General features: G+C 37.0%; 2 protein-coding genes across 11 annotated transcripts in view; one reads left to right on the top strand and one right to left on the bottom strand.

Moving 5' to 3' along the window:
- Window positions 1-703: 703 nt before the first annotated feature.
- Window positions 704-23,593, top strand: LOC142972320 (receptor-type guanylate cyclase Gyc76C-like). 8 transcript variants are annotated; one of them, XM_076113342.1, is made up of 26 exons: window positions 721-827; window positions 1,117-1,209; window positions 1,310-1,451; window positions 10,129-10,330; window positions 10,948-11,145; window positions 11,390-11,455; window positions 11,832-12,072; window positions 12,651-12,797; window positions 13,969-14,156; window positions 15,000-15,177; window positions 15,560-15,726; window positions 15,821-16,111; window positions 16,243-16,362; window positions 16,470-16,610; window positions 16,710-16,781; window positions 16,861-16,950; window positions 17,051-17,126; window positions 17,211-17,369; window positions 18,080-18,266; window positions 18,607-18,747; window positions 21,101-21,323; window positions 21,412-21,556; window positions 21,773-21,975; window positions 22,314-22,449; window positions 22,671-22,815; window positions 22,922-23,593. In XM_076113342.1, the coding sequence occupies exons 4-26, from the start codon at window positions 10,157-10,159 to the stop codon at window positions 23,430-23,432; spliced, it is 3,999 nt and encodes a 1,332-aa protein (XP_075969457.1). In that variant the 5' UTR covers window positions 721-827; window positions 1,117-1,209; window positions 1,310-1,451; window positions 10,129-10,156; the 3' UTR covers window positions 23,433-23,593. The 8 variants fall into 8 exon arrangements, with proteins under 8 accessions (XP_075969451.1, XP_075969456.1, XP_075969454.1 ...); XM_076113336.1 differs by lacking the exon at window positions 1,117-1,209 and having other exon boundaries at window positions 704-827; window positions 1,257-1,451; XM_076113341.1 differs by lacking the exon at window positions 1,117-1,209 and having other exon boundaries at window positions 711-827; window positions 1,321-1,451.
- LOC142972321 (guanylate cyclase 32E) overlaps window positions 23,544-26,433 on the bottom strand; it is a 32,822-nt gene continuing 29,932 nt past the window's right edge. For 2 of the 3 annotated variants that reach the window (XM_076113345.1, XM_076113346.1), the window contains exons 18-26: window positions 26,151-26,285; window positions 25,840-25,952; window positions 25,599-25,750; window positions 25,414-25,512; window positions 25,150-25,294; window positions 24,765-24,863; window positions 24,398-24,659; window positions 24,197-24,305; window positions 23,544-24,120 (exon numbers count right to left, since the gene is read on the bottom strand). In XM_076113345.1, coding sequence (XP_075969460.1) covers window positions 23,866-24,120; window positions 24,197-24,305; window positions 24,398-24,659; window positions 24,765-24,863; window positions 25,150-25,294; window positions 25,414-25,512; window positions 25,599-25,750; window positions 25,840-25,952; window positions 26,151-26,285 — 1,369 coding nt within the window. In that variant the 3' untranslated portion in view covers window positions 23,544-23,865. The remainder of the gene's footprint in view (window positions 24,121-24,196; window positions 24,306-24,397; window positions 24,660-24,764; window positions 24,864-25,149; window positions 25,295-25,413; window positions 25,513-25,598; window positions 25,751-25,839; window positions 25,953-26,150; window positions 26,286-26,433) is intronic. The other variant, XM_076113347.1, reaches the window with a different exon arrangement.

Genomic DNA, 26,433 nt, shown 5'->3' with positions numbered 1-26,433 from the left:
CGATATGCCTATTGGAAATCCAGTTTTAATTATTTGAAGTTAATGACTGCCTTTAATTTATTAATGCTTGCTATGTTATATGAAATGATAATGATGAAACAAGATATTAATTTGTACTTTGTTTATTAATCTCTGATGAACTATCTTTTACGCCTATAAATTAATGTCGTCTTAATATTGGAATAATAATTTTATTCATATATATAAAACAGAGATGATTACCGTAATATCTAAATGTGGTTCAATCCGGGTAATTTGAGGATATCGCAGAAACTGCTCCTTAGATTTAGATTAAATTTAAATGGGACATATGAGGAGCATCTTCTATAAAACAGTGAAAGGTTATGAAGGTAATGCCCAACAAGCAAAAAAGTATAGGTATCGTGAAATATTAATTTAAATATTTAATTCAGAAGTCTCGGTCATCTCAGCCAGTCGGTATATCTGAGCAAATAGTGATATCAGCGTCAGCAGCAGTTGATTTATCGTGAAGTGATATTAATTTCGATCTGACACCTTCTATAGAACATTTCGATGGTTGATTATTGATGTAAATGGATTTTTTTTTAACGTAAAATGTATTTTTAATTAGTTAAATCATTTACTTAAATCTTCCACAGATGGTTTAGTAAGTGTAGTGAACTCTTAGTCGATTGGTGTATGACAGTAGTATCTTTTCAGTAAGTTGATCATGTACTATGGTGCTGTGATTGTCAAGTAGTGGTGGTTATGTGATGGTGGATGAGAAGATATTTTATTTGTATACTTTGTTAGGCTACTAGTTTTTGCGTTTCTCGGTGTGAAACATTGATTTTATTGCCCAAAAGGTTTTGGATTCTTTTGTATATCATTTGTGTAATTCTATATCACATTAACTGTGTATACAGGTCAATTCATGAGTACCTACGACTTTCTAAAGTCCAGTGTTAAAATTATACTCGATAATATCAGTGTTATTATTTTGTGTTTATCTCGTATATATTTCATTATATTGTTGTCTAAATTGTGTGATCCGCATATAATATAGACATTGTAAGACGTAATTTAAAATTTTGAGTTGCACTTATATTTTTTCCATTGTGCTTATGTATATATGTATTTCGGTATTATCATTAGGTCCAGCCTATCACTATTGCTACCCTATCACACACGTGAAGCGGTTAATCCGGATTCACAATCCATATTACATGTTGTGATCATTGTGTTGCTGTAAGTTAACACATTCATACTGTTTTATCATGTTGATGTATTTTTAGAATCCAACCTACTATGCTATTCAAGCTTGATTCCTTTGTAAACATTTTTGAAGTTTATATTCAGTTTGTGTACATGTGAAATGAAATATATACATAGTGATTTAATAAATTGAAGACTCCAATAAGACTGTGATGTAGTATGAACCTATGAAGGATTCATCAGGACTACTCACACAGGATCATTTAACATTCATGGTAAGTCATTTATATTTTTAATGCTTATAAAACTATATGAAATAGTTGTTACATAAACAGTTATTTCATGTATAAAAAATGCAGCCTACTCAGTACAAGGTCTTTTTAATTTTGAACTTTTGCAAAGTAACAAAAATCTCTGAATAGGTACCTATTTCTTGTTATTTTATTATTTAGCTTAAACTTCTTCTTCTTTTTGTTAAAGTATTTGATAAATCTTAGGAAAAGGTAATTAATATTTACAATAAATTATTTTATAAGCAAAGCTACTTATAAAATTGCATATTGACTATTATTGTTGTTAAAATCTTATGACTAATAATTTACCTAATGTTTATAAACCTATTACTTACTGGAATTACTACAATAATTGATTTCTTCTAATATAATTGACTAATAAGAATTCAATAAGATTTTTCATTCCAAAGCAATAGTGGCCTTTCTTACTATGGTTAAGTAGTTTTGTTATTAGTTTTTTTTTTTTAATAATCCATATATGTAGGTACAGTGTTAAATGGAAATGTACTACAACTCGATTGTACCTATACAATATATTCCTAGTTAAAATGTTTTAAACCTTTTTAATATGTAATAGGCTCTCTATAATGCAACACATTTTCAACGCTGTACAATACATAGATAATATCACAGACATTTTACCTGTAGCTCTAGGGAGAGGTATATGTATGACTTTTTCAACTTTATATTGTTTGTATTTATTATATGTTTTGATAAAATATTTTGATAAAATCCCAGTACAGTAATAATTGGAACAGGCAAAACAATTTCTGTAAACTGGAATGCAATAATTAGGAATCCACCATTATATTATAACCTTTTTTAAAACAAGCAACCATGCTGGTTAAAACACATAAAGTATTATGGTTAAACACTTTTCATGTCCAAAAAATGGACTAATTTCAATTGCTGTATAACTTTTGTAGGAGAAAATAATTTTATTAATTGGATGAGATAGTTTCATTGATCCAAATATTTTGTCAATCAATAATATTGTATTTTTTCAATTATTCATTGAGAGACAGACATGGTTGTTGCAATAACTATGTTACCAATATGTCTACAAAGATCATTACTTCTCTAGAAACAATTAAGGACGGACAAAACTTTATAAGAAACCAAAAATGTGAGACATAGGTATCATAGAGCAGTTACCGAGGACATTGAGACACATAGATGAATAGCAGGACATAATAATATGGTCACATTAATTATAATCAAATAAATTTGTGTAACAATACTACTATGTTATTTCCTACATGTTAATGACTTCTTTTATTCTATATTTAGCTCACACAATCAAGGAAAATGTTAAATATACAGACTATTTATAACTGGCTTAAGTTCAACACAAAACTAAGCATGAATATAGTAATTAATGATGGTTGATAAAGTTCCTGTTATAGATTTCAACTTCGTAATTTTGTTTTAGAGATTATTTTTATGCTTTGGGCATATGTCTGCCATGCCAACTATGCAATAAATCAATTTGTCTCTATCACCCATCTATTCATGGTGTTGTCAAATAACTCTGTTGTAATGCGGAGTGTGCACCAATTCACTCTTGTTTTTAAACTTACATGTAATGTGTTAAATTATAGACTTAGGTTAAGAGAGAAAAAACATTCAGCATCTAAGTAAAGCACAAGAACACCAAAGTTGTATAAGTAAGGTCATTGAAATTGTTGTGAGTTTAGGTGCGTAAGTGCATAAAGTGCATACTGTTGGTTAAACCAAAGAATTATTAGAATAATTTTTGGAGGCATGGGATTTTAGTACTAGATAGATCAGTGATGTAATAGTTAAAATTTTCAAGATACCAAATTGATTAATTTTGACTGAAGAGCCCGTAAATAGTATTTGTGTGAAGGAGACACTCAAAAATGAAGAGGTACACTTAAGTCAAGTGTTATACAAGTAGTAGGTATTTGAAGAAGTTCTTATTACTTCTTATCCCTTTCGACAAAACTGCTACGCAAGTTTCCCGTTGTTTGAAAAAATCTCCCTAATCTTAAAACTTAGTTGATCACTAAGTTAAGTTGTTTAAGTCATTCAGGTATTTTATCTCGTATATTTTATAACCAGCATTTGCTTAATATATAAGCTATATATGTGTATGTTCACATGGACATGGCCATTCCTGTGATACAGGTTTCTCTTGGAAAGTTTCATTGTTGTATTTCTGAGCTGTAAAGGAAAAACAACTTTCCAGCTTATAATATTAGTTGTACCGGCAAGTACCGTGGCTGTAAGTTCGTAGAAGTAAATCGCAAATTTATAAGTAACGTAGCATAGTGTCAGTGTGTCGTCAGAGACGTAAGCGGAGACGTAAGGTGGTCGATTTTTATTCACTTAGGGTGGGTGCGGTCGGGAGCGGCAGGTCAAACATCGCCTCGTCAAGATCGATATCGTTACGGACTATTCCGCTTGCGATATTCCAAATCGCACCATGTAGTTTTTACTTAAGTAGAGCATTTTTTGCTATATTTTTTGCACGTGTCAATAAGTTTTAAATCAGCAAACTTGTTACTAAGCTACCTAGTTAGCACGCCGTTGGGTCTTTTGATTTCTTCTTGTGCAATTTTCGTAATAAACTCTCTTTTGGCGCGGTATAGAACATACATCATAGACAAATGGGCCAAGCCTCCAAACAAACTTGTTGCTCTGTACCTACGTAATATAAATAATGGTGCGTGTGGCTCAATGGTTAAAATGGTCACCAAGTCGTATTTCTCCCTATATTCTAATTTATGTAAATATCCAATCAGAACCAATATTTTGACGAATCTCGGTGTAATCAAGATGTACTTTTCCGATTCATAAGTAGGTATGTGTATTAAGTCTTACGCGAAATAAAATGTTAGTGTTCGAATGGATCAAGCCATTAGAACTAACCATTTTTTTAGTAACAGTTCTTGAAGAAAATATCGTAATCATTGGATGATTCCATTGAAGAGCAAACAAAAAAACGGCAGTATTGATTAGACTAGTTGTATAAGTTTACTTTGATGCAGAATGATGCATACTGATTATGGATGATCCCATTTGATTGATCACATTTCCTATACAGATCATGAAAATGTCACGTTAGAATCTTATCTTTATAAACGCCTTGAGTAATAAAGTATACATACAAACAAAGAGACCAAAGCAATGCAATAAATAAAATATTTTTCCTGAAGTTTATACCTGAAGTATGGAATAGCAACTGCGTTAAAACATTTCATTCAAAGCATGGTTGTTCTTGCTGCTCGATGATTCATTGTTTTGTCAGGAATGTTCGACTTCGTAGTACTTCCTGAGGTTCCATGCTCGTAATAATCATAAAATTTGCAAGTACGCATTCCTAAAAGGATGTCCTTTTAGAACCATGGTCCCATTGTAATGAGATGAGTGGTCAAGTGCGACAAAACACTGTTAAGTGTCTGAGTAATTCTCATACGTCGCGTGTATTCTTTTGAAGGTCCTCATTTCGTCCTTATTATCGGATTCAAGTTTTTGTTTTAATATAATCACCTCACCAGCCAAAAAATATACATTCAAAAAGTTATTTAGTTTATAAAACACGTGACCCTCTTTTTAAATCCAGCCACTGATCTCGAATTTCGTTCAATGTAATCGTAATGCCATTGTAACAATATCGGTGACCTAGAATCGCCGCTAATTTAAGTTACGTACAACAATATTATAAAACTGACATCAAATGGATCTATCTCTAATGAAATGAGTAGCTGTATTTCTTTGTTAGAACATACTTTGGATTTACTGGAACGTTGAATTAGGGGATTTCCTTTCACGTTTCATAAAATGTACTAAAAAGGCTCGTCATATTTCCAATATCATTAAAACGGCATGTATTGAAATATTGGCGTAATGTGTAGTTCTTGTTAATAAGGTTTATTACTCGTAGTCTAGATTAATTTATAATTTTGCTTGATTGCATTATACTCGTATGTCTCATAAACCTAGGTATTCCTTTTACGTATGCAGAATTTGTAGATTAGCGGAAATTGAAATAGTATTACTATTAATGTGCTTAGTAAGTAGTGCATATAAAATACTACTTAAGCTGTTACTAGACTAAGTACTTGAGACAGCAAAACCTAAATATCGTGTTACCGAATGAACTAAAATTACATTAATGATTACTAGGTATTCTTGAATAAAACGCAATGCAACATTGTTGGGTTAAATAAGCATTAGAAAATTATAATTGGGGCGTTTCACAGATTATAGACAAGTTGTAGATAGCTTATCTGACAGATAAAATCAATGAAAAGTCCTTTCAATTTGTATTAATAATATAGGTACTTCTACTTCATTCATTTTTCTTCGAGGCAGTGCTGGACTTGAGTAAGCTTAGTTTGAGCGTAGTCGCTATTAAGTAATAAATAAACTAATTATTTATTTTACCATATGAGGTATTGGATGAAAATCAGAGCGATTACTATTTATCATCGCTATTACGATAGGTTTGGTAGATGATTCGGCCAGAATACGTGTGGTTAAACCTCTAAATTGTGTAGAGAAGATCACGACGGTCAATCTGTATTACAACAATTAAAGCCTTATTTAATTTACCCATCCATGTTACACAAAATAATATGTTTTAATTAAACACCTCTAAATACGTACTTAGTTATAATAAAATACAGGTATTATGTTAAGTGCGCATTAGCGGTGTCGTGTCGGTGTCAAGTTTACTTTCCTATTTTGTATTAAATACTAGATTCATGTTATCCGACTGCTGATTCAGCCTCTCGTGTATTTGGCGTACTATTAATAACTTGGTAAATATGTAACCAAAGTCGAGGTTACAAATATTAACTTGAATAAATGTGTGACGCAATGAACCACTAGGCGTACTTACCAGGAATATACGATTTGTGTCGTGTCACTTGATATTAGTCAGAATATTATGCTTTATTATTCATATTGTTTCCCGATACATCGGCTAGGTTCTCGTTTTTACTGCTGTGCTCGCTTCATTGTTTGTGTTAAACTCCCCGCTTCATTCTCAACGGTCGATACATAGTTTTATTTTTAACTATTTTATTGGTTTACTATCAATTGTGTCACTCTGATAACATTCGTGGGATATTCCTTAATTATGTACCTATAACTAGATGACTTTGACTGCGTTACAAGTTTAAATACGCCTTTTAAGCATTATGTCCATTGCAAATATTGAGGCTGTAAGAAAAATCCTAGCAGAGTAGAAAACCTCTGAATGTTTTAACGGTAAATGGTATTTAGGAACCTTGTGATAATCGGCTAACAATTTATGAGAAATATGATAAATATTTTTTATTTGACTAAAATCTAAGTTATGGTAAATTTGGTTGCGCAGCAAAATGTCTGCTATTTCATCTTATGGAATTGTACATAAAGTTAGTTATTATATAGCAGGGCCGTAGAATATTCTGTCAATTCTTTATCCAGGGGAATGTATATCAAGAGGAATTAATTTTAATTATCAATCAAATAAGTTTAATTGAAATATTTACCCCAACTAATTAAAACTGATACCACACAACAGGACAAATGAAACAGGTTACCTCAAATCATTATAAAAACATAATTTTCCTTCTAAATATTTAGTATGGAAGGAAGGAAAACCATTTTTGCAATAAATCAAGTAAATTTAGATTTAAGGATAACTAATTTGTATTAAATAATCTGAATTAGGGAAATTATCATAATGTCTCAACCGTGATTATTTAATTCCATAGTTCTTGCCAAACCAATAACAAAATTTAATCGTCGTAAAAGACATCTATCTGGTGATTTTTCCATAATTTAATTATAATTAGGACAGTGAATAGGTCATGAGTGCGCAAGTGAAGCAACCTTCAGAACGAGTCAAAAGTGTACGGTCCTTATGACTTAATACAAGATGTTCCCGTCGTTGATGCTCACATCGCGTGTTTATTGAATAAACTAGCATTTGCGGGCAGTTTTCGCTAGCCTGCTATTCACCTGCCAAAATTTGGCCCAGCCTTGAATTTTGACTACGTGACACATTTTTTATTTGCCAGAGAGAAACCTGTTGCTATATTTTTTGCTACTATTATGTTATCGTCACAAGTAATGTACACCATAGCAGAATACTTAAAGTGAAAGACAAATACAATTTTAATTTAGATTTTTGACAATACCTTAAAATAATCTTGAAAAACGTCCGACTTTAGTTCTTCACTAAGTCTTACGTCATAGTGTAATTACGATACTTATTGCAATAAGCTGGTAGTAAATTTAATTAACACGATGAAAGTTCTAAATTAAATTACCTAGGCAATGAAACAATATGAAGGCCTGTATGAGAAAATTTAAGATAAATATTTTGATTGGCACTTTTTATTCCTGGTCAGATTTATAAATTCCTTCCAGGTAAACCATTATTTATTAGACTTGTAGTTGCAAGAATCATAATACAAATAATGTTTTAAGTTCAGAAATAATGATAATCTATGCGTTGCAATGAGAAATAACATACATATTGAGATCATGCGTCTCATATTGTTCTTAGCAGATTAGATAGCTCGAGAACTTGTACATCGATGTAAAATAATTTCCAAGACAGATAAACAGATACTTATACACGTACGTATTACGTATACATGTATGTTGTGTACACCGGCTCAGAAACGGACAGACCTTTGGATAAAAAGGATAACAACTTCAGGAAATAAAGTAGTTAGCTAATGAAACTGGCTACAGTTAGACGCGACTTATTCAGCTTCTACACCGTTTCGGTCATATATTCTTTATGCAAATCGTAGGTAGCGAGGCTTCCGATGCAATTTTATGCAGGAAGCGTTTATGATTACGTGAAATGTAATCATAATCACATTACCTTTTTATTAAGTTCTAAAAATAAGTGTGGACAACGTTATCGCGGCTGTTATCTCATGGCAAGATCGTGGCTCATCGGCGCCGTGGCTCGTGCGTGTGCAGCTCGGGGAGCGCGCGCGCCCAATGAGTTAGCCTGCGCTTATGCACGCGACCAGACTAGCCTGCTAGGTGCCACTGTGCCACCAACGTGCTGACTCCCCGGGCTACGTGCGGTTATTGACTCTGGGCTAGATAATGTACCACTTCTACATACTGACTGCTCTATATCGTTAAGGCATCACTAGCAACACAATAACAGCTTACACTCGTATGCAATGATTTTATGTTAGCGAATAAATGTCCCGACTTGTAAATAGTAATATTTGACAAATAAATTATAAGTTGTAGACAAGTCCTAAAGACGAGGTGCATGTTGTCAAAACAGCGGCACGTCAATTGGTCTAATCGGTGGCCGGCTGCGAGCCAATTACTTACTTGACAGCATGGAAGCAATTCCTACATTTGAGGGCGGAAAACGCGCTGCAGGAAGACTTCCCTTTATTGAGTTACAAAAATAGACACGCTCATTGTCGCCGTCATGTATTATAACATTTACAACGTCTTTGATAACTTTACTTAAAGTAGTGCAGATTACTTTAAAGTAATACACGTGTAATAAGACGTTTAGCTCATAAACGAAGTAATGCAAGTGATATTCATTTCATCGTGATGACGATGTTTGTTTAGCAAATGTCCCCGTTGAAAGAGATAGCTGTGTTTTTGCGCATCGTCAGAGCTGCAAAATCTTGATGAATTTAGAGTCAATATTTTATTATGAGTCACGTTATGTCCTCATCATAGATCAAGCATCCATGTGAAACTTTAATGTCTAACTAAACAAATTGCCTTGTTTTTCAATATCTGGAAAAATACAGATTATTGTAAATACAAGTTATAAATATGGGTGGAAATGTTAAACTGCGGGAAAAGTTTATAAATAGGAGTGATTAGTTATAATGTTTGTTGAAGTTCACTCGTCGGCACATAGGTACATAACTAAGTATGTTCATCACGATAAGGTTTAATTGGCATCACAATAATTATGTTAGCTGTTGAAGATCAAAGCGCACAGTGTTTTAGTGCGGCCGTTATCAACCGATCATCCTCTTATCGTAATAGGACAATGACTCTGAAGTTTTATGAAACCTCTAGGGTTTATCATTACAATATCACCTTATAGGGAAATTGCTTTTTGATGGTCAAGCTTAGGAGAAATCTGAAACGAATGATTGTATTAACTAAGTAAATTGTTACTTTATCTATGTATAATGGTTATTTCAAATCAGCAATACTTAATAGCAGAGACATTCATTTATTAGTCGACAAGATTGTTAACATTGTAATTAACAAGAGTGCCAAGTATTGAAACATAATAATTAGTAATCATAATAACTTGACTCTTTCTCAGTGCTATATAAAGATTTTCCTGTTACTGAAATAGTATTTGTGTGAACATGATTCATCATTTGCATACGTAGATATAACTTATGCTTTAAAAGTGTTATTTGCTGGAACATGTAAACTGCTTAACTTTTACAAACAAAAATCGATATATAAATATCATAGAAAACAAGTGAATAAAGATATGATTGCTAATTTTACTACATAAGTTAGCTATATCCCATAGTTTGTAAGATGTGTTTTAAGTTCCGACATCAAAGGTATTTTTTGCTACGGAACCATTGTTGTTTGTTTAGGGCAGCTTGCATGTTTTCTGTAGAGTAGCACGTAGCAGCATGAAATATGAGAATTTTGTAATGTGCAGGTGATTGTGCCGTGTTGAAGACGTCGGCATGTGGCGCGGCGCGCGGGTGCTCGTGCTCGCGGCGCTGAGCCTCTGGGCCGAGCCTTCGCTCGCCGCTAAAAAGTTCAACATCACCATCGGCTACCTGCCTTGCCTCACCGGCGAACTCAGAGATAGACAGGGCCTAACTATTTCTGGAGCTCTCTCCATTGCCATCGAGGAGGTTCGTTCCTATTTTATCTTTTTACATTACCTCAATCACCCGATGTAGTCGTTTAGATAAAAACCGAATAGGATACATCCATTAAAATAAATCTAGTCAAGGACGTAGTGAATCTTTATATTAGCCGCATCGTATACCGCGTTATATTTTTAGTAACACAGCAAACACAATACCTGTAACGTTCAACTGATTCCAATGCGGTTTCGAGTACTCCATTTATGACTAAATTCCTAGCGATCTAATTACACTCGCTACGTTTAGTAGGCGAGTACATTTTATACGAGAATACAAGAAATAAATTCGTTATTAGACATACATACAACATACAGTGATAAAACATTGTTTGATCAGCACAAAATCATATCTACACTTCCGTAGCTATTTTTAGCGCGAGGGCAAACAAGTCGAGTTAACTTTTAGAATTCCTCGTACATAAATATCCTATCGATGCATTTACATTTGCGGTCTAACTACAGTTATCCCGTTAAAAGCAGGCTACATATCCTAGTCGTACTGAAGAAATATTAAATCCTAAGTGGTATGATTTCCGCGTGTTAGTTCAAATAGTCTATACTGAACGTTGGTTTATAATAGTAATATTATGTGTTGAATTACAGCTTAACAACAAAACTGACTTGTTGCCCGATGTGGACATTCTTATGGAATGGCACGACACCAAGTTCGAGACGGTGACGGCAACGCGGCTGCTCACCGACATGAGCTGCCACGGCGTCGTCGCGTTCTTCGGCCCCGAGGGGCGCTGCCACACGGAGGCCATCGTCGCACAGTCCAGAAACTTACCAATGATCTCATATGTAAGTTTCATGCGCTTTGTTTTTGCCAGTTATTTAAGAAAATTAAAGATCGTGGCGGAGGTCATTAGCATTGTGTAACAAAACATATATTATGTGTCTCTAAGAAGTCACGAGGAGCTGAAATGCAATTTCTATCGCTCCGTTACACAGTCTGCGATAAAAAATGCTATCGATGTTAAAATATTACAATCTATGCAAAAACATAGCCGATTACTGGAGTAATATTGATTTTTGTACGTTGCAGAAATGTTCCGATCATCAAACGTCTACGCTGTCAAATTTCGCAAGGTTGGAGCCACCGGGCGCTCAGGTAACGTTTCACCATTACATGGAGACAGTATGGGTCATTGACATTGAGCCGTCTGTCCTTCACTTGATATTTGCCACCATCAACAAAGATTATAATGATGTTTGACTAAATTCATAGATACAAGCTAGATAGCAGAAGTGTCCTCACATAATTGTTACGTGAACTTGTAAAACAATATTATCTGTTCGCAATCATCTGTCAAAGATATAACGTAAACCTACTTCACAAAACATTATGTAATTGTTCAAAATTGTGAACAACAACGGTGCATAATCTTGATAGGATATTATCAGTGACGTGGATTTAGAGTCCTTCGGGAGATACCATATCTCCTTATTTGTGTACTGTGTATGTTATGAACATTTGATGTTTTCAGGCGACGAAATCGGTGATATCGTTGTTGCGCTACTACAGATGGAACAAGTTTTCTATTCTGTACGAGGAGGCGTGGGTGACAGTGGCACTGACGCTGGAGAACCATGCGAAGAAGAATAACATGACGGTGAACCATCAGAGGCCCGTCATTGATCCTTTTAAGTGTTGCGAAGAGAAGCTCACGTGCTGTGCGCCTGGCTTCTGGTACCAGTTTATACAGGACACTAAGAATAGAACAAGAAGTGAGTAGACAAAGCCTTAAACTCGTACAATATACTCACAGTTTTTAATTAGCTAGTTCAAATAATAGATATCTGATAAAGTTGCATCTTTGAACGTCACCCTGTTTTTTTTATAAACCCGTTTTTTAGCGGATTGGTTGGTTCCTTAGTTTTGGTATGTATAGCTTGGTAGATGTTAATGTTTATTATTATTGAAAGATAATATGGTATATCTTAGCAGTTATTATCATAGTGATGAGCTAATTAGTGACTAAACTAATCAACAAATCCTTATATTTGTTTTGTTTGACGTCTGCCGTGTTCGCACACAGACATGCCATGGCGCTGTAAATACCTCGTAACAAGTACACATTGCAAAGTTTTTCTTATACACTAGGCCATCGATTATGAAGACTTTAAAAAATACTCTTTCCGTAAGCTGATCTGTGCTGTTTAGCCGTGCTTGCGTGTACGGAAGTACTATCGATTTTGTAGGACAGGAGTGGATGTATGGCATGGGACATATTAATAGATTAGTATGAACTATTTCTTCTTTATAACTGTATCTTGTAGTTGCTTAAAATGTATATTTATTTCAGTCTATGTGTTCCTGGGATCAACAAGTGGTCTGATAGAGATGATGACGGCAATGGAATCACTTCAGTTGTTTTCAAAGGGCGAATACATGGTCATATTTGTAGACATGATGACTTACTCGCCTAAAGAAGCTTTGAAGTATTTAATTAGTAAGTATATTTATTTATGATTATGACTGACTGAACTGTCTCTGTGGTTTAGGAGGTAGTGTATACAACTGCTGATCATGAGGTCTCGGGTCCGATTTCCCGCCTGGGCATGGTGCTATTGGTTTCTTGTAATTTATGTTTGAGTATTTCTTAATAGTAGTTTGAAGTTTAGTTACGTTCCCGATTCATTGCAATAGTAGGAATTAAACGGGAATAAAATTGTCAATGGCAAAATGTGGGTGTAAATTATACACGACTGCCTTCACCTTTTGGGCTTAACTGGCGTGATGTTATGTATGTTTGCTAATAGTAGTAGTGATCATCAGTCCTTCATTGGTAACGAAATGTGCTTACAATTAATGTCTCCTTCTTGATCGGTTTATTATATCAAGTAAATATTTTAATCGTGATGACATCAAACTCTACAAAAACAGCTTCGATAAACAACGGAGAGTGCAGTTATTTATAAAATTACACGCATTTTGTAAATATACTGAAATTTTAACAAAACTCTTTTGTCTTAAAAGATTGCGATAAGATTGATCTGTTTACTTGTATTTTGTGGTGTACATAGTTTTTGTTTCGTACCTTTGCATTATTCAGATTTATTTTGTAGGGGCAAGTGAGATTAGATTGGTTACGAACTATTATCATTGTTAATTTGTGCTTCTATTAAAAAGTTTGTTTAGAGTTCAGGGTTCCTTGTGTATTTTAATCTATCTCTTATTCCGTTTCAAATCAATAGCTCTTAGCTTTATGAATTGTATTTTAGTTACGTGCATCTTTACAGGCGTTAATGCTAATTAAATATGGATGTTTCCTACGTTGCAAAACAGATTTTTTTCAAATAAATAAAATTGAAAAATATTTAGGACTGTATTTTTTATAAAAAAATACGGAATGGGGGCTAATGCGACTTTTCTAACTCAATGTATCGCCGTAATTAGTTGATTATGTACAAGAAAAACTAAATACAAGTAGTTTTGTAAAAATATAAAAAATAGTGAGCATCTCTATTGTATCTAATTCAATTGATAAATAAATCTTATAATTAACATTTCCTTTTCCGATATATTGGCTAATTACGCTCTATAATTCTATGGCTTACTTAAACTACTGTAAAAACACAATAGTAGGTTTCATAAGTTAAATATTATGTATTATTTCTTAGAAACGGAAGATCGCGGCAAGCTAATATGTCCCAACACGACGGAGTTCAGGAAACGCGCGCAGTCGCTCCTGGTGGTGGTGTCCTCGGAACCTTCTAGCAGCTACGAGGAGTTCACCAACAAAGTGCGCAAGTACAACACACTCGAGCCCTTCGAGTTTCCTGATGTTTTCGGAACTAAATTTAATAAGGTAAGTTGTCACTTAAAAAATATGTATTGGAAAATCTGTACTTGCGATGTAACCTGTGCGATGTTGCGATGTAATGTACTTCATTTGCTTTGTTCTTTCGGTCAAATGTTACCAAAGTCAAAATATCTTACTTCAATAATTGGCCAACGTGATTGGAAAATTGCACAGGGTGATCTGAGATCTGACTCCAAACCGAGCAAAGTTTTACGATGGTCACCAGATGAATAATAATCTATACTAATATTATAAAGCTGAAGAGTTTGTTTGTTTGTTTGTTTGAACGCGCTAATCTCGGGAACTACTGGTCCGATTTGAAAAATTCTTTCAGTGTTAGATAGCCCATTTATCGAGGAAGGATATATATCATCACGCTACGACCAATAGGAGCAGAGTAACAGGGAAAAATGTTACAAAAACGGGGAAAATTTTGACCCATTCTCTCTTATGGGACGCAAGCGAAGTTGCGCAGGTCAGCTAGTTACTTCTAAAGATAAATTTACTGTCTGAAAAGTAACCATATAATCTAGCTATCCTCTATATCTTACTCTATGTGCTTGTTCACGTTGGAACTCGCGGGCGCGGTGGCGGTCGCGAGCGCGGGGACGTGGCGATTTGTGTTCACGTTGGCCGCCAGGCGGGCGTTTGGCTCGAACTGGTTGAACTTACTTGACGTCGCGAGTATATCGCGCCCGCCACCGCTAGTTCGACGTGAACACACACGAACATCTTCACGCGTTTGATATTGTCGCGAGCGCGCCCGCGAGTCAACGTGAATGAGCACTTAGACAATTTGTGAGAAGGATCTAGTTTAAATCTATCTTAAATGAGTACGTTTTCTTTCAGTTTGTATCGATATACGCCGCGTACTTATATGACTCGTTGCGACTGTACGCCACAGCGTTAGACGAGCTGATCAAAGAGGACACCGCTACGGAACCACTCACGGAGGTCAAACTACTCAGTATAGCGACGAACGGATCGCGAATTGTCAAGAAGATGATAAAGAGTTCGCCGTACAGAAGTAAGTATCTTATACAGAACATTGGCACTTTCAATCTGTGTTTTTGTGTTTTGATTTTCAAATGTAAAGTACTTTCTCATTTACATTCGATAGTCTACATTTAATTTAATTTAAATTCGGATATTTTTTTTCTGCATTCGCTTAAAGAAAGCTCTACCATCTATTATTATGTAGACTGGCTATTAATCCTTTGCGCGGTGAAACGTTAAGTTCATCACACAACAGTTTTTACACATTAAGGTAAATGTTACAAAATGTTTTTAATTGCCATAAATCTAATAAGAAAATTACGGTCTGGTAAAACCCATTTCAAAGGTCTTTGAACTTAACGCTTCACCAAAATACAGATTACATTTCAACCAGAGCGTGTCACTTTTTCCAGGCATATCCGGCATGTCGATCCGTCTGGACGAGCACGCCGACTCCGAGGGCAACTTCTCCGTGCTCGCCTTCAAACCGATCAAGAACCGCGACGGCGACGCCGGCTTCAACTGCTCCTACAGCATGATACCCGTCGGACACTTCCACCAGAGCACCAGGGAGTTCCCTGTGAGTTTATGCACTTCTCACCGCTATTGTATTCACTCAACTTTCCTCTATTTTAAAACTCTGAATTATTATAACACTGTCAATGCGTTTTCAGGAATACAAATTAAATCCTCGCCTACCTGTCGATTGGCCGGATAGCGTGAAACCCGAAGACGAACCCTCTTGCGGCTTTCTGAACGAAAAGTGTCCGAAAGACGACTCGCAAATAACGTCCCTAGTTGTTGCGGGGACTTTAGCGGTCACGTTGTTTTGTGCGTTAGTCGTCACCATCAGTATATATCGCAAGTGGAAGATCGAGCAAGAGATCGAGGGTCTGCTCTGGAAGATAGACTCGCAGGAAGTAGCCGGATACTTGGGCAGTGGACTCGTGTGGTCGCCTAGTAAGGTAACCCCTTACCAGAAATAACGCGCAGGCAAGCGCTAGCTTTTGTGTAAACAGTGCAGACTTTATGTGCTATTTGTTTAGTGTTACGACTATTGTGTTACGGCTCGTCGAATAAATTGTGTATGTTGCAGTTGAGTTTAGCGAGTGGGATATCGGGCGAGAGTAAATGCTGCACTCAGATATTCACAACGACAGCGCAGTACAAGGGAAACGTCGTTAGACTAAAGGAGCTAAAATTCTCTAAGAAGAAAGTGAGTAAATACTACAAAAACACATCTACATTTCAATAAAATGTCATAATGCTATCTTCTATTATGATGTTGTGGAGTGTATAAGTGATCGTTTGTTTGTTTGTCAGGACATTCCACGTGAAATAATGAAGGAGATGCGTTTGTTGCGCGAGTTGCGCCACGACAATCTCAATTCATTCATCGGAGCCGTCATAGAGCCGCTACGAGTGGTCATACTCACTGATTATTGTGCCAAAGGAAGTTTATACGTAAGTACATAGTTACTAAAAAACCATCTTGTGCGTTAGAAAATAAATGTAATGATTTTAAAGTAAAGGTGTAATAATGTAATGTCTTAATGTTTTTAGGATATAATCGAGAATGAAGATATAAAATTGGATAAAATGTTCATATCTTCATTGATTCATGATCTCATTAAGGTATGTATTTCTACACTTTTTTTAAACTATTGTTTCTTTTCAAAACAGTATTATGTAAAGTAAATGTTATTGTTTTCAGGGTATGATATTCATTCATACTTCGCCATTAATTTTTCATGGAAATCTCAAATCCTCGAATTGTGTAGTCACGTCAAGATGGATGCTTCAGGTAAGTCCTACATTTTTTTTACTAGTGATTTAAATCCTTAAGTAAAAAATTACTAGGTCTTATAAAAACTTATACTATAATAAAATATTTGTAACCACAGGTTGCTGATTTTGGTTTACACGAATTAAGAGCTTGTGCTGAAAATGATTTTATAGGAGAACATCAATATTACAGAGGTAAGACTGAAATTATATTTACTATCTCTATTTTCTAGACATATATGACATCTTACTTTAATTTTAACATGTTGTCTTTGCCAGGCTTATTGTGGAAAGCGCCCGAGCTACTAAGAGAGATGGAAAACCCTAATGGTACCGTCGGCGGTACGCAAAAAGGAGATGTTTATGCATTTGGAATTATTCTCTACGAAATAATAGCCAGAAGAGGCCCATTCGGTATGACGGGGACCGAACCTAAAGGTAAATATTATTTATTCAATATTACTATTATTAGTTATTTTTTTGTGTGTATCAAGACAAGATTTTAATGCCAATCTTGCACTTTATAACATATCTTGTCAGAACGGATCAGTATTTATTCTAAATAATAGTTTCAAATAATGATATATGGCATTCTTAATGGCATTCAAAGTCCTCAACTCGCACTTGGCCAGCATGGTGAACTCAAGTCTTAATCGGGCGATAGGATAGTAATATGTTATTAAGGCACTTGTCCCACCGCCGACGAGAAAACGACAAACTATCGGCTATTTTCTCGTTCAAGAAACGTATAGTAGATATGTATTCCATGTAAACAAAAGAGACACATATACAAATAGTTGATCGCTGACATTTCACACTGACTGAGCACTCGCTTCACTAGTCTGTTGTTAAGCGACCAGAACCATTAAAGATAACAATCGCACAGCGATACCCGCGCGATTAGAACACACGTCGAGAGAGCAACCAGCTGTCATTTCTCTACGATGATGACAGTGATGCGAGTAATCGCTCGCCTCACTCGCACACTCGTTTGTAGCAGAGCTACACAACTACCGCAACTACGCACTCGCTCCCCGCGGCTCGCCAACTCGTTTCCAATTCTAGCTCTCCTCGTTACTCGTTCATCGTTGGCGGTGGGACAAGTGCCTAAAAGGATATATTTAGTTTCCTTTATTTTTGTCGTACAGATATAATAGAGCGACTGAAAAGACCAAAGTTGGACGGCGAGGAGCTGTTCCGCCCTGATACCAGTTCACTGCTAGACGTGGAGGACTTCATCGTGAACTGCATGAAAGAATGCTGGGTTGAGGATCCTTCGATGAGACCCGACTTCCCCACCATTAGGAGCCGCCTGAAGAAAATGAAGTCTGGGAAGTAAGTTGCAACAGACTTTAATTATCTTCCTACTTCTTTTTATATCTTATTTCACAATTTTAAAAACTAGTTTAATGTGTCTGTGGGATATTTTTGTAATTTAGTATTTAATTAATATTACATATGTGTCTCGGTTAGCGGTATTATTACAAAAGTATTAGTTACTATCTCATGTGGTCAAAAACATAGTTACAAGGGATTCTATTACCATATAATTGGTTACTAAATAAGGCCAACAGCCCTTAAAACCAGGATGTAGTAGGCGATTAGTTTTACAAATACAAAATACCGTGCAATGGTTTTGAAAAACAGGCTGTAATATTTCGATATCGCGTTCCAGGTCTCGAAACATAATGGACCAAATGATGGACATGATGGAGAAGTACGCCAATAATTTAGAAGAACTAGTCAACGAGAGAACGAGGCTATTGATCGAAGAGAAACAAAAGACCGAAGACTTATTACATAGGATGCTACCAAAGTAAGTTCAAGTTTCATTTTGTTGTTGTTTTTGAACATAAACGGTAAACAGGGTCTGGCCGTGACATCGATATTGTCCGATGACCATTCGCGATACATACATGCAGTTTTGTTTCTTTCGCGGCCTCGAATAAATTACGACGAAAAATAAAATCTTAAATCAATTAATTATTATTATTAAATGGGCTTATTTATCTGTTTGAAATCTTAATAGCTACTCAAATTGGTTATTAAATAAGTTTACATTATGTGGCCCCGTCGTAATGAGCCAATTATTGTAATGTTTAAAAATTTCGAAAGGGAATAATTCAAATTGTAGGCGAACAAAAATATATAGTGTTCTATATGACTATAATTACCTTTCATGATCTTACAAACTGGAGTATAAAGTAAAAGAAACTAAATTTTATTGTGCTGCAAATTGGGTATACTCAATATACGCAATATTGTGACGCCAATGTACGTTCAAAGTTTTCCTTTTATCGGCACGAGTAACTGCATTTAGTTCTAATTTTATAACATTTTTAGAAAATTACGAAATATTTTGCTGTAAAACGTATGTATGATTCCTCCCTTTATAAAAAAAACAATCCCTTTATTGTTGAAATCCTAACCGTTTTTTTTAAATGTGCATGTAAATGTCATTAATATTCTACGTACCGTTGATGGTGTACATAATATGTGTTAGAGTCATAAATAATATGTAATTGTTATTTACTAATTTGAAGGTTTGTAATATGTAATCAGTGTAATTAATATACATGTGAGCACAGTTGAGGAAGACGCAAATACAACAAGCTGTATCACATATCTGGAGTCGCTGTAGTGTGCGTACTGGTTTACATTTGGTCCAAGTCTCTACTTGTCATAGGAACTATGTCATGCTGTGCGAGTAGGCGAATATCTAGTCTGTTTATAAATATCTCGAGTTACAAATGTAATTATATTGTTTTATTGCAGACTACACGTTTTGTTTTCTTTATTATCAATGGTATGAAAGAAAAATGTTTCTATTGAGTTAGTTGTTATTTTAGGTATCAGTTGGTATCATCATATATTGACCATTATATACTGATTATGTAAATTTTTAAATCATTTTAATGGAATTTGATTATTTCTGTATTTGATTACATACAACATTACGGTATTGAGTGTGGTGGTGTTGCAATTTGTAAAAATACTCAATCTATACTATAAAAAAAACTATGAAAATAATGTATTGTTATAAATTTACACACTCTTTAGAGATCAGCTTTTTATCCGAAAAGTATTTGGAATGTATAGAATATTATTGAGGGAGCGACTTCAGTTTATATCACTTCATGTCCCGCGTAATCGAATGTTGCTTAAAGCCAGTATTTGGACAAGTGAATCGATGGAAATCTTCGGACGCTCTAAGCGTCACTGGCTTGTGTGGTAGTAATAGAACGTTTCATAAATCACTTGATGTACATACCTAGTCACATATTTAGACATCCTATGTTGGAACATCGACATGGACTTGATGTAAAACAGTGGTACGTCGTCTAAAAAATAATATTATTCACTTTGTTGTACTTGTGTTCTTTTCCAGATGTGGAGGTTGAATCCATTATAGAAATGTCGTGAAAATGTCTTGAGGTAATTAACTCCCTATTGGTGATTGTAGTTTAATATGGTTTGCCTCACACCACAGGTGCCGGATCACATCACAATGCCACGATCAGAGACGTTGTGATAAACTTGGCTCACCTTTTTCATTAACCGAGTTTGAGTAGATATAGAGCTTGCTTGGGATTCTGTGGCGGTTTAGCGTGACGCGTCGTTGTCGGTGATGGCAGTCTCTCAACTAGTATTTTGGCTTGTTGCAAGTGATTCTGTAGCGTTTCTATCGGTGGACTTCAGTATTGGGGCACGATTGGATCTTTACACAATTACAATGCACAATTTTTATATTATTTCATAGATAGACCAGCATGCTTTAATAAATAAATAGATTTATTTTTATGTAAATATTTCTACTGTTGTATCACTTACAAATTGCCCTAATAATATTGTTTACAGTTATTTTATTTGTTTTAACTAAATATGTTTTTCTACTAGTTTGTAACGCTAAGTTCGTGCAACATGAATTTGAACAACAAATTACTCTGGTATGTTTAGTTCAATAGATTTGTTTAAATTTTACGTAGATAATATAGTTACTAGTAACTTTAGAATATATCAGCATGATTTGAAGTTTTAAGTAGGTTGGCTGTACAAACGTATGCTCTTGTAATAATGTTAATATTAGATTACGGCGAATGTGACGAGTACGTGATAGCCGCGAGGCTGTTGCATTTAAAGTGAGAGTTAAATGTGTTGTGTTGTTGCAGGTCGGTGGCTCGTCGGCTGACGACGGGCGAGGGCGTGGAGCCGGAGTCCTTCGACTCAGTGACCATCTACTTTAGCGACATAGTCGGTTTCACCGCCATGTCGGCCGAGAGCACCCCGCTGCAGGTCGTCAACTTCCTCAACGACCTGTACACCGTGTTTGATAGAATAATTAGAGGCTACGATGTTTATAAGGTGGAGACTATCGGAGACGCTTATATGGTGGTATGTACTCATTTATTTATACTACTTCTAACCTAACTGGGAACGTTATTTCGTTGTGTACTGGTTACATATTAACTGTGTTTTCCAGGTTTCCGGTCTTCCAATAAGAAATAATGATAGACACGTGGGAGAAATCGCATCAATGGCATTGGAGTTGTTGAATGCTGTCAAGAGTCACAAAATATCGCATAGACCAAATGAAACACTCAAACTTAGAATAGGGATACATACTGGTAAGTTCACCATTCGTTAGTAAGTAGTACTATATACTACAATTTCCATGCAGATTTAAGATACAGGTAGAGTCTGGCCTGGTGTGGAAGGATATTCTTCTCTCTTTAATTTACGGCTACGTTCCTTTACTCAATATAAAGTTGTTTACTTATGTGACAAATATTTTTTTAAATATCTCTATGTATGTTATTAATAACTTAAATGTTATTTTCTAGGCGCTGTGGTGGCCGGCGTGGTAGGTCTAACAATGCCTCGGTACTGTTTGTTCGGCGACACAGTGAACACAGCGTCTCGCATGGAATCTAACGGCGAGCCTCTCAAAATACACATATCACCGAGCTGCAAGCAAGCGCTCGACAAAATAGGAGGCTACGTCGTCGAACCGAGGGGCACTATACCTATCAAAGGAAAGGGGCAGGTAAGATTGTGTAATTTTGGTTGCATACCCACCAGTAAGGCTGCCTGTCCACCGAAGCGGAGCGAGGCTGCGGTGCGGAGAAACGGATGAATACTAACCAATAAGAGTGCACAAAATCTCCTCTCCTCGTGAGTGGTTCTCTCCGATTGGTTAATATTTCTCCGTTTCTCCGCACCGCAGCCTCGCTCCGCTTCGGTGGACAGGCAGCCTAATACGTGAATAGCGCTTACCCTCTCGGTACAAAAGTAGTCCTATAAGTGGATTACTTAATTTCTAGTGGAATGGTGGCCCTGCTCTTCCGAATAGGCTGATTATTTAAAATATTTTTTCTTACGCAGCTTCAAACATACTGGCTGGTTAGCGCCACTGAGAAGGCTATTCAAAAGAGGCCCGTTGAGGGTGAGGAGCGTCCGTTATTCCGTCGACCCAGGAGAAGTCCTCGACTAGCCGATTCCAGACATCCTTCACTGTCAGGTATGTAGTATGTTTATATACGGAACTTTCTTGATTTTTGATAGACCAAATGAAACACTCAAACTTCATCATTCGTTAGTTATAGTACTATATACTGCAAATGCCATGCACAGTTAAGAGTTATGTTGAGTTTGGTTTTGTGTTATGGAATCTATGTCTCATGATAGGGAAGTGAATATAAGTTACGATAATGATTAATGCTGCGTTTATTTATTACGCAGGCGGTTGCGGTGGCGGCAGCACAGTGCGACAGCGGCTGTCGAGTGTGGCGCGCAGCGGCGACACTAACGACGGACGCGGATCGCGCTGCTCGCTGCCTGCGAACACGCCTGCCACTAGACAGGAGAACAACGCGCCTAGGCAAAGGTATGTGTGATACGCGCAGTCGTCACGTGTCACACTATCAGTTGTTGCACTTAACTATCTGTACGATGTCAGAGTTCAGTATTAATGGTATCTCGTTTCTGTTTAGACACGCTCTGAGCTCGATCGCGTCGTCGGCGTGCGAGAACTCGGCGGTGGGGTCGTGCGAGGCGGTGCGGTGGGCGGGGCGCTGGGCGGGGCTGCGCGGCGCGCACTCGCTGGACGTGCTGGCGCCGCGCGACGCTCTGCGGCGGCCGGCCGCCACGCGCTCGCTGGACTGCGACGTGGGCGTGGCCACGGTGTGCGGCGACCCCGTGTTCAACGGCACCATCATCGGCATCGTGACGGACGAGCCGCCGCGCGCCGAGGACAGCCCGCTGCTGCGCAAGAGCAGCCTGTCCACGAAGCTGGAGCGGCCGCGGCGGAAGGCGCCCGAGGCGAGCTACATCGAGTACTACAAGCGCTGGCGGTCGCTGGAGAACGTGGCGGAGGGCAAGAGCGAGCGCAAGACCCCGCGGTTCACGATCCCGTGGCTGCTGGGCATCCTGGGCGGCCGCCGCGGCAGCTCGTCGTCGCTGCGCCGCGCGCCGCCGCTCGTGGACCGCGAGTCCGCCGTCTGATCCCCGACGACCGACGTATAGCAGCTTCCGCCGCATGAGCGTATGTTACATTATATGTATATGTATATGAAATGATGTTGTAAATAATATGTGTAAGTAAAACGATGTTACCGTCAATTGTGAAATAAGTTTAATGTTATTAAATAATTTCTATTGAACAAGGTCTCTTAATAATACTGACGTAGATCACAATCATTACATTAGTGTCATTCGAGAAGCGAGAAGTTGCAAGGTTTCGAGTTTACGTGGGACCGGTGGATTAAATGTTATATTTTGAATATACCTTCCACCGACGTCGCTTTATCAATATAGCACATGTAACTACCGCGGCGACATCTAGCTATGCTTGAGAGTCGCAGCGGTAAATAAATCATCTATCGCTGTCATTGACTAGGATTACATGATAAGTACAAAATGCATATTTTATAATATATTAGGGGTCCGCGAGTAATGGTATACCAGCTCCATCCCTCTCATTGTACGAGCAGCCGTTGATGACGAGTTTGATATCACACTGTTTGGTATCTTGCGCCAAGAGAGGCTCGTCTGAAGCGGGGGCAGGCGGAGGCGGGTTAGTTTCTGTGTGCTCTATGATAGGACACGAAACACTGGTGAACTCATGTCGAAGACTCGGTGCTTCGAGTAAATCACTGCGCTGTGCAGGTGCGAGCCGCCCCTCACCAACGACCTATAGACAAATCAGCAGACATATAAATATTATTGTAATCGGTAATCACTAACAAGTATGATATAACACTACATACTTCCATGAGGTATTCATCACTCCGGTGATGCAAAACACCATCTGTGTGTGATTCCAAATGATTTCCAGAAGCGAATCGCAACTTTTTTGGAGATTCTAAACTGCAACATCTAAAAGAGGAATCACGATGTCAAAATAATATTTTAACAGAACAACTGCTATGGGTACGCAAAGTATATTTTAATTTTGAGTAATGTCAAACCTGTGCAAGCCACCAACTTGATTCTTCCAGTTCCTAGTTTTGAGCGAGCTTCGTTGTCCTCTTCTGTCAGGGTGCGATGGTGCATCTCTTGCCTGTCGCCGTCTCGCTCTAGCAGCAGCTGCGGCGGGCTCCTCGCCACGGAGCCAGTACGTTACCTGGTCCCGTTTGCCTTTCATTGACACTATCCCACGTTCCTCCAAAATGTAGCCTCCCAATTGATCTAATAGCACTTTGCATGCTGAACTACAGTGAATTTTCAAGGCTGGAAATAATTTTATTATTGCGTTAGGATAGAATATGGGATATTATTATTCACTTGGGATCAAGCAAAACTTATAATCAAGCCTTTATCGCTAAAATTACTTACGTGCCCCGGTCGATTCAAAACGGCTGGCAGTGTTGACTGTGTCACCGAATAGACAATACCTGGGCATTTTGAGGCCAACTACTCCTGCACAAACTGGACCTGAAAATAAACGCTAAGGTTAACGTTTTTGATATTTTATTATTGGAATTATAGTGTAATTGTCGAATAGCTATAAAGTGTTGCTATGTCGGGTAAACATTGAGACAAATAAGTACTAATGATTAATTACCTATACCTATTATTGATGTGAATGTAAATGAATGCGGGATTCGTACTTGAAACGGGAAATCACTGTTATAAGAAGTACTTATCTTTAAATTCTCAACTCATTAAAGTATGATTTTGCTATCGTCGTTGTATAATAGTGACTCGAATAGTAACTAACCTGAGTGTATTCCGACGCGCAACATAAGTCGATGTTCTGGTCGATGTCGTAGCCGGAATGCTCGCGTGGCTGACAATAAAGCTAGGGCCATTGAAGCTACTTCGCCTGCATGCAATATACCATTGCGTATTGGCAATCCTGATACCTAGAAAATATAATAATATCTAAGTAATTACATACTTAAGATGGCTAAAATCATAATAACCATGATTTTTAACGGGTTTACAGAACACAGAGCTAATAATTAATTTAAAAGTTACTTACAACCATGTAGGCGTCGCCGATAGTCTCAACTTTGTACACATCAAAGTTTTCCAGAATAGAGTCGAAACATGTGTAGAGATCGTTCAAGAAATCCACCACCTGCAAACCGAGAAGTTTAAGAATATGGTCACAAAAACAGTCGTTAAGTTTGATGAGTTGCCTAAGAATAAGGCGTTGTGTAATACCTGTAAAGGAGTGCTTTCGGCCGACATTGCCGTGAAGCCGACAATATCGCTGAAATATATTGTCACGGAATCGTAACTTTCTGGCATGACCCGGCGACCTCGCTTTAATTGTTCCGCTACAGGTGCCGGCAACATCTCCTCTAATAGAGCCTCTGAAAAAACATGTTTTTATATTCCACCACTTTATAGGAGTTTTTATGTAAAATGCTTTCATTTGTGAGCTTGAATAACTTGAACGTACCAGTCTTTTTTTTCTCCTCCTGTAATTGATCTGTTCGCTCGTCAACGAGAGCTTCCAGATTGTTTGCATATTTCTCCATCATTGCAATCATGTTGTCAAATATATTAGGTTTCCTGTAAACAAGTTATACCTATGAAAACTGTTCGTGAACAAAAGTGAACGTAACGGGCATTGAGAAAGCAGTCATCTCACAATATTAAACTTGTAGTCGTCGGATAGTATTCGATTTAAATAAAAGTGTTGTCTTATTGAAAACAAAACTCGAGGGATAAAAAGGAAATATAAAGCGAATAGTAAGATAAGATACTGACATTCCTTTTCGCAGCGGTCTTAATCGTGTGCGAATAGCTTTGAAATCAGGTCGTGCTGCAGCTTCTTCTGCCCAACATTCAGAACAGCATTCACGTACACAGTCGAAACGACCAACCAGTGCGTCTAATGGTGGCCTGGAATATTTCATAAGTGGAAATGAGAATAAGAGAAGTAAGTAAATTGCGAAGAATAAATACCCAGCGGTGAGGATTTTGCCCCAAAACAGCCCTACATCCCATGTTTAATTTAAGTTTCAATGTAATTTCTAAACTTTATAATCAT

The sequence above is a fragment of the Anticarsia gemmatalis genome, chromosome 4 (assembly GCF_050436995.1).
Source record: "Anticarsia gemmatalis isolate Benzon Research Colony breed Stoneville strain chromosome 4, ilAntGemm2 primary, whole genome shotgun sequence".
Classification (NCBI taxonomy): Eukaryota; Metazoa; Arthropoda; class Insecta; order Lepidoptera; family Erebidae; genus Anticarsia; species Anticarsia gemmatalis.
This window is presented reverse-complemented; position numbering and strand designations above follow the sequence as displayed.

Excerpts from the sequence above, each read along its gene's own strand:
- LOC142972320 (XM_076113336.1), top strand. The coding sequence starts at position 10,157 with ATGTGGCGCGGCGCGCGGGTGCTCGTGCTCGCGGCGCTGAGCCTCTGG. Across the intron at positions 12,798-13,968 it reads AGCTTTGAAGTATTTAATTA|AAACGGAAGATCGCGGCAAG; the intron begins GTAAGTATATTT and ends ATTATTTCTTAG. Across the intron at positions 18,267-18,606 it reads AAGAAAATGAAGTCTGGGAA|GTCTCGAAACATAATGGACC; the intron begins GTAAGTTGCAAC and ends ATCGCGTTCCAG.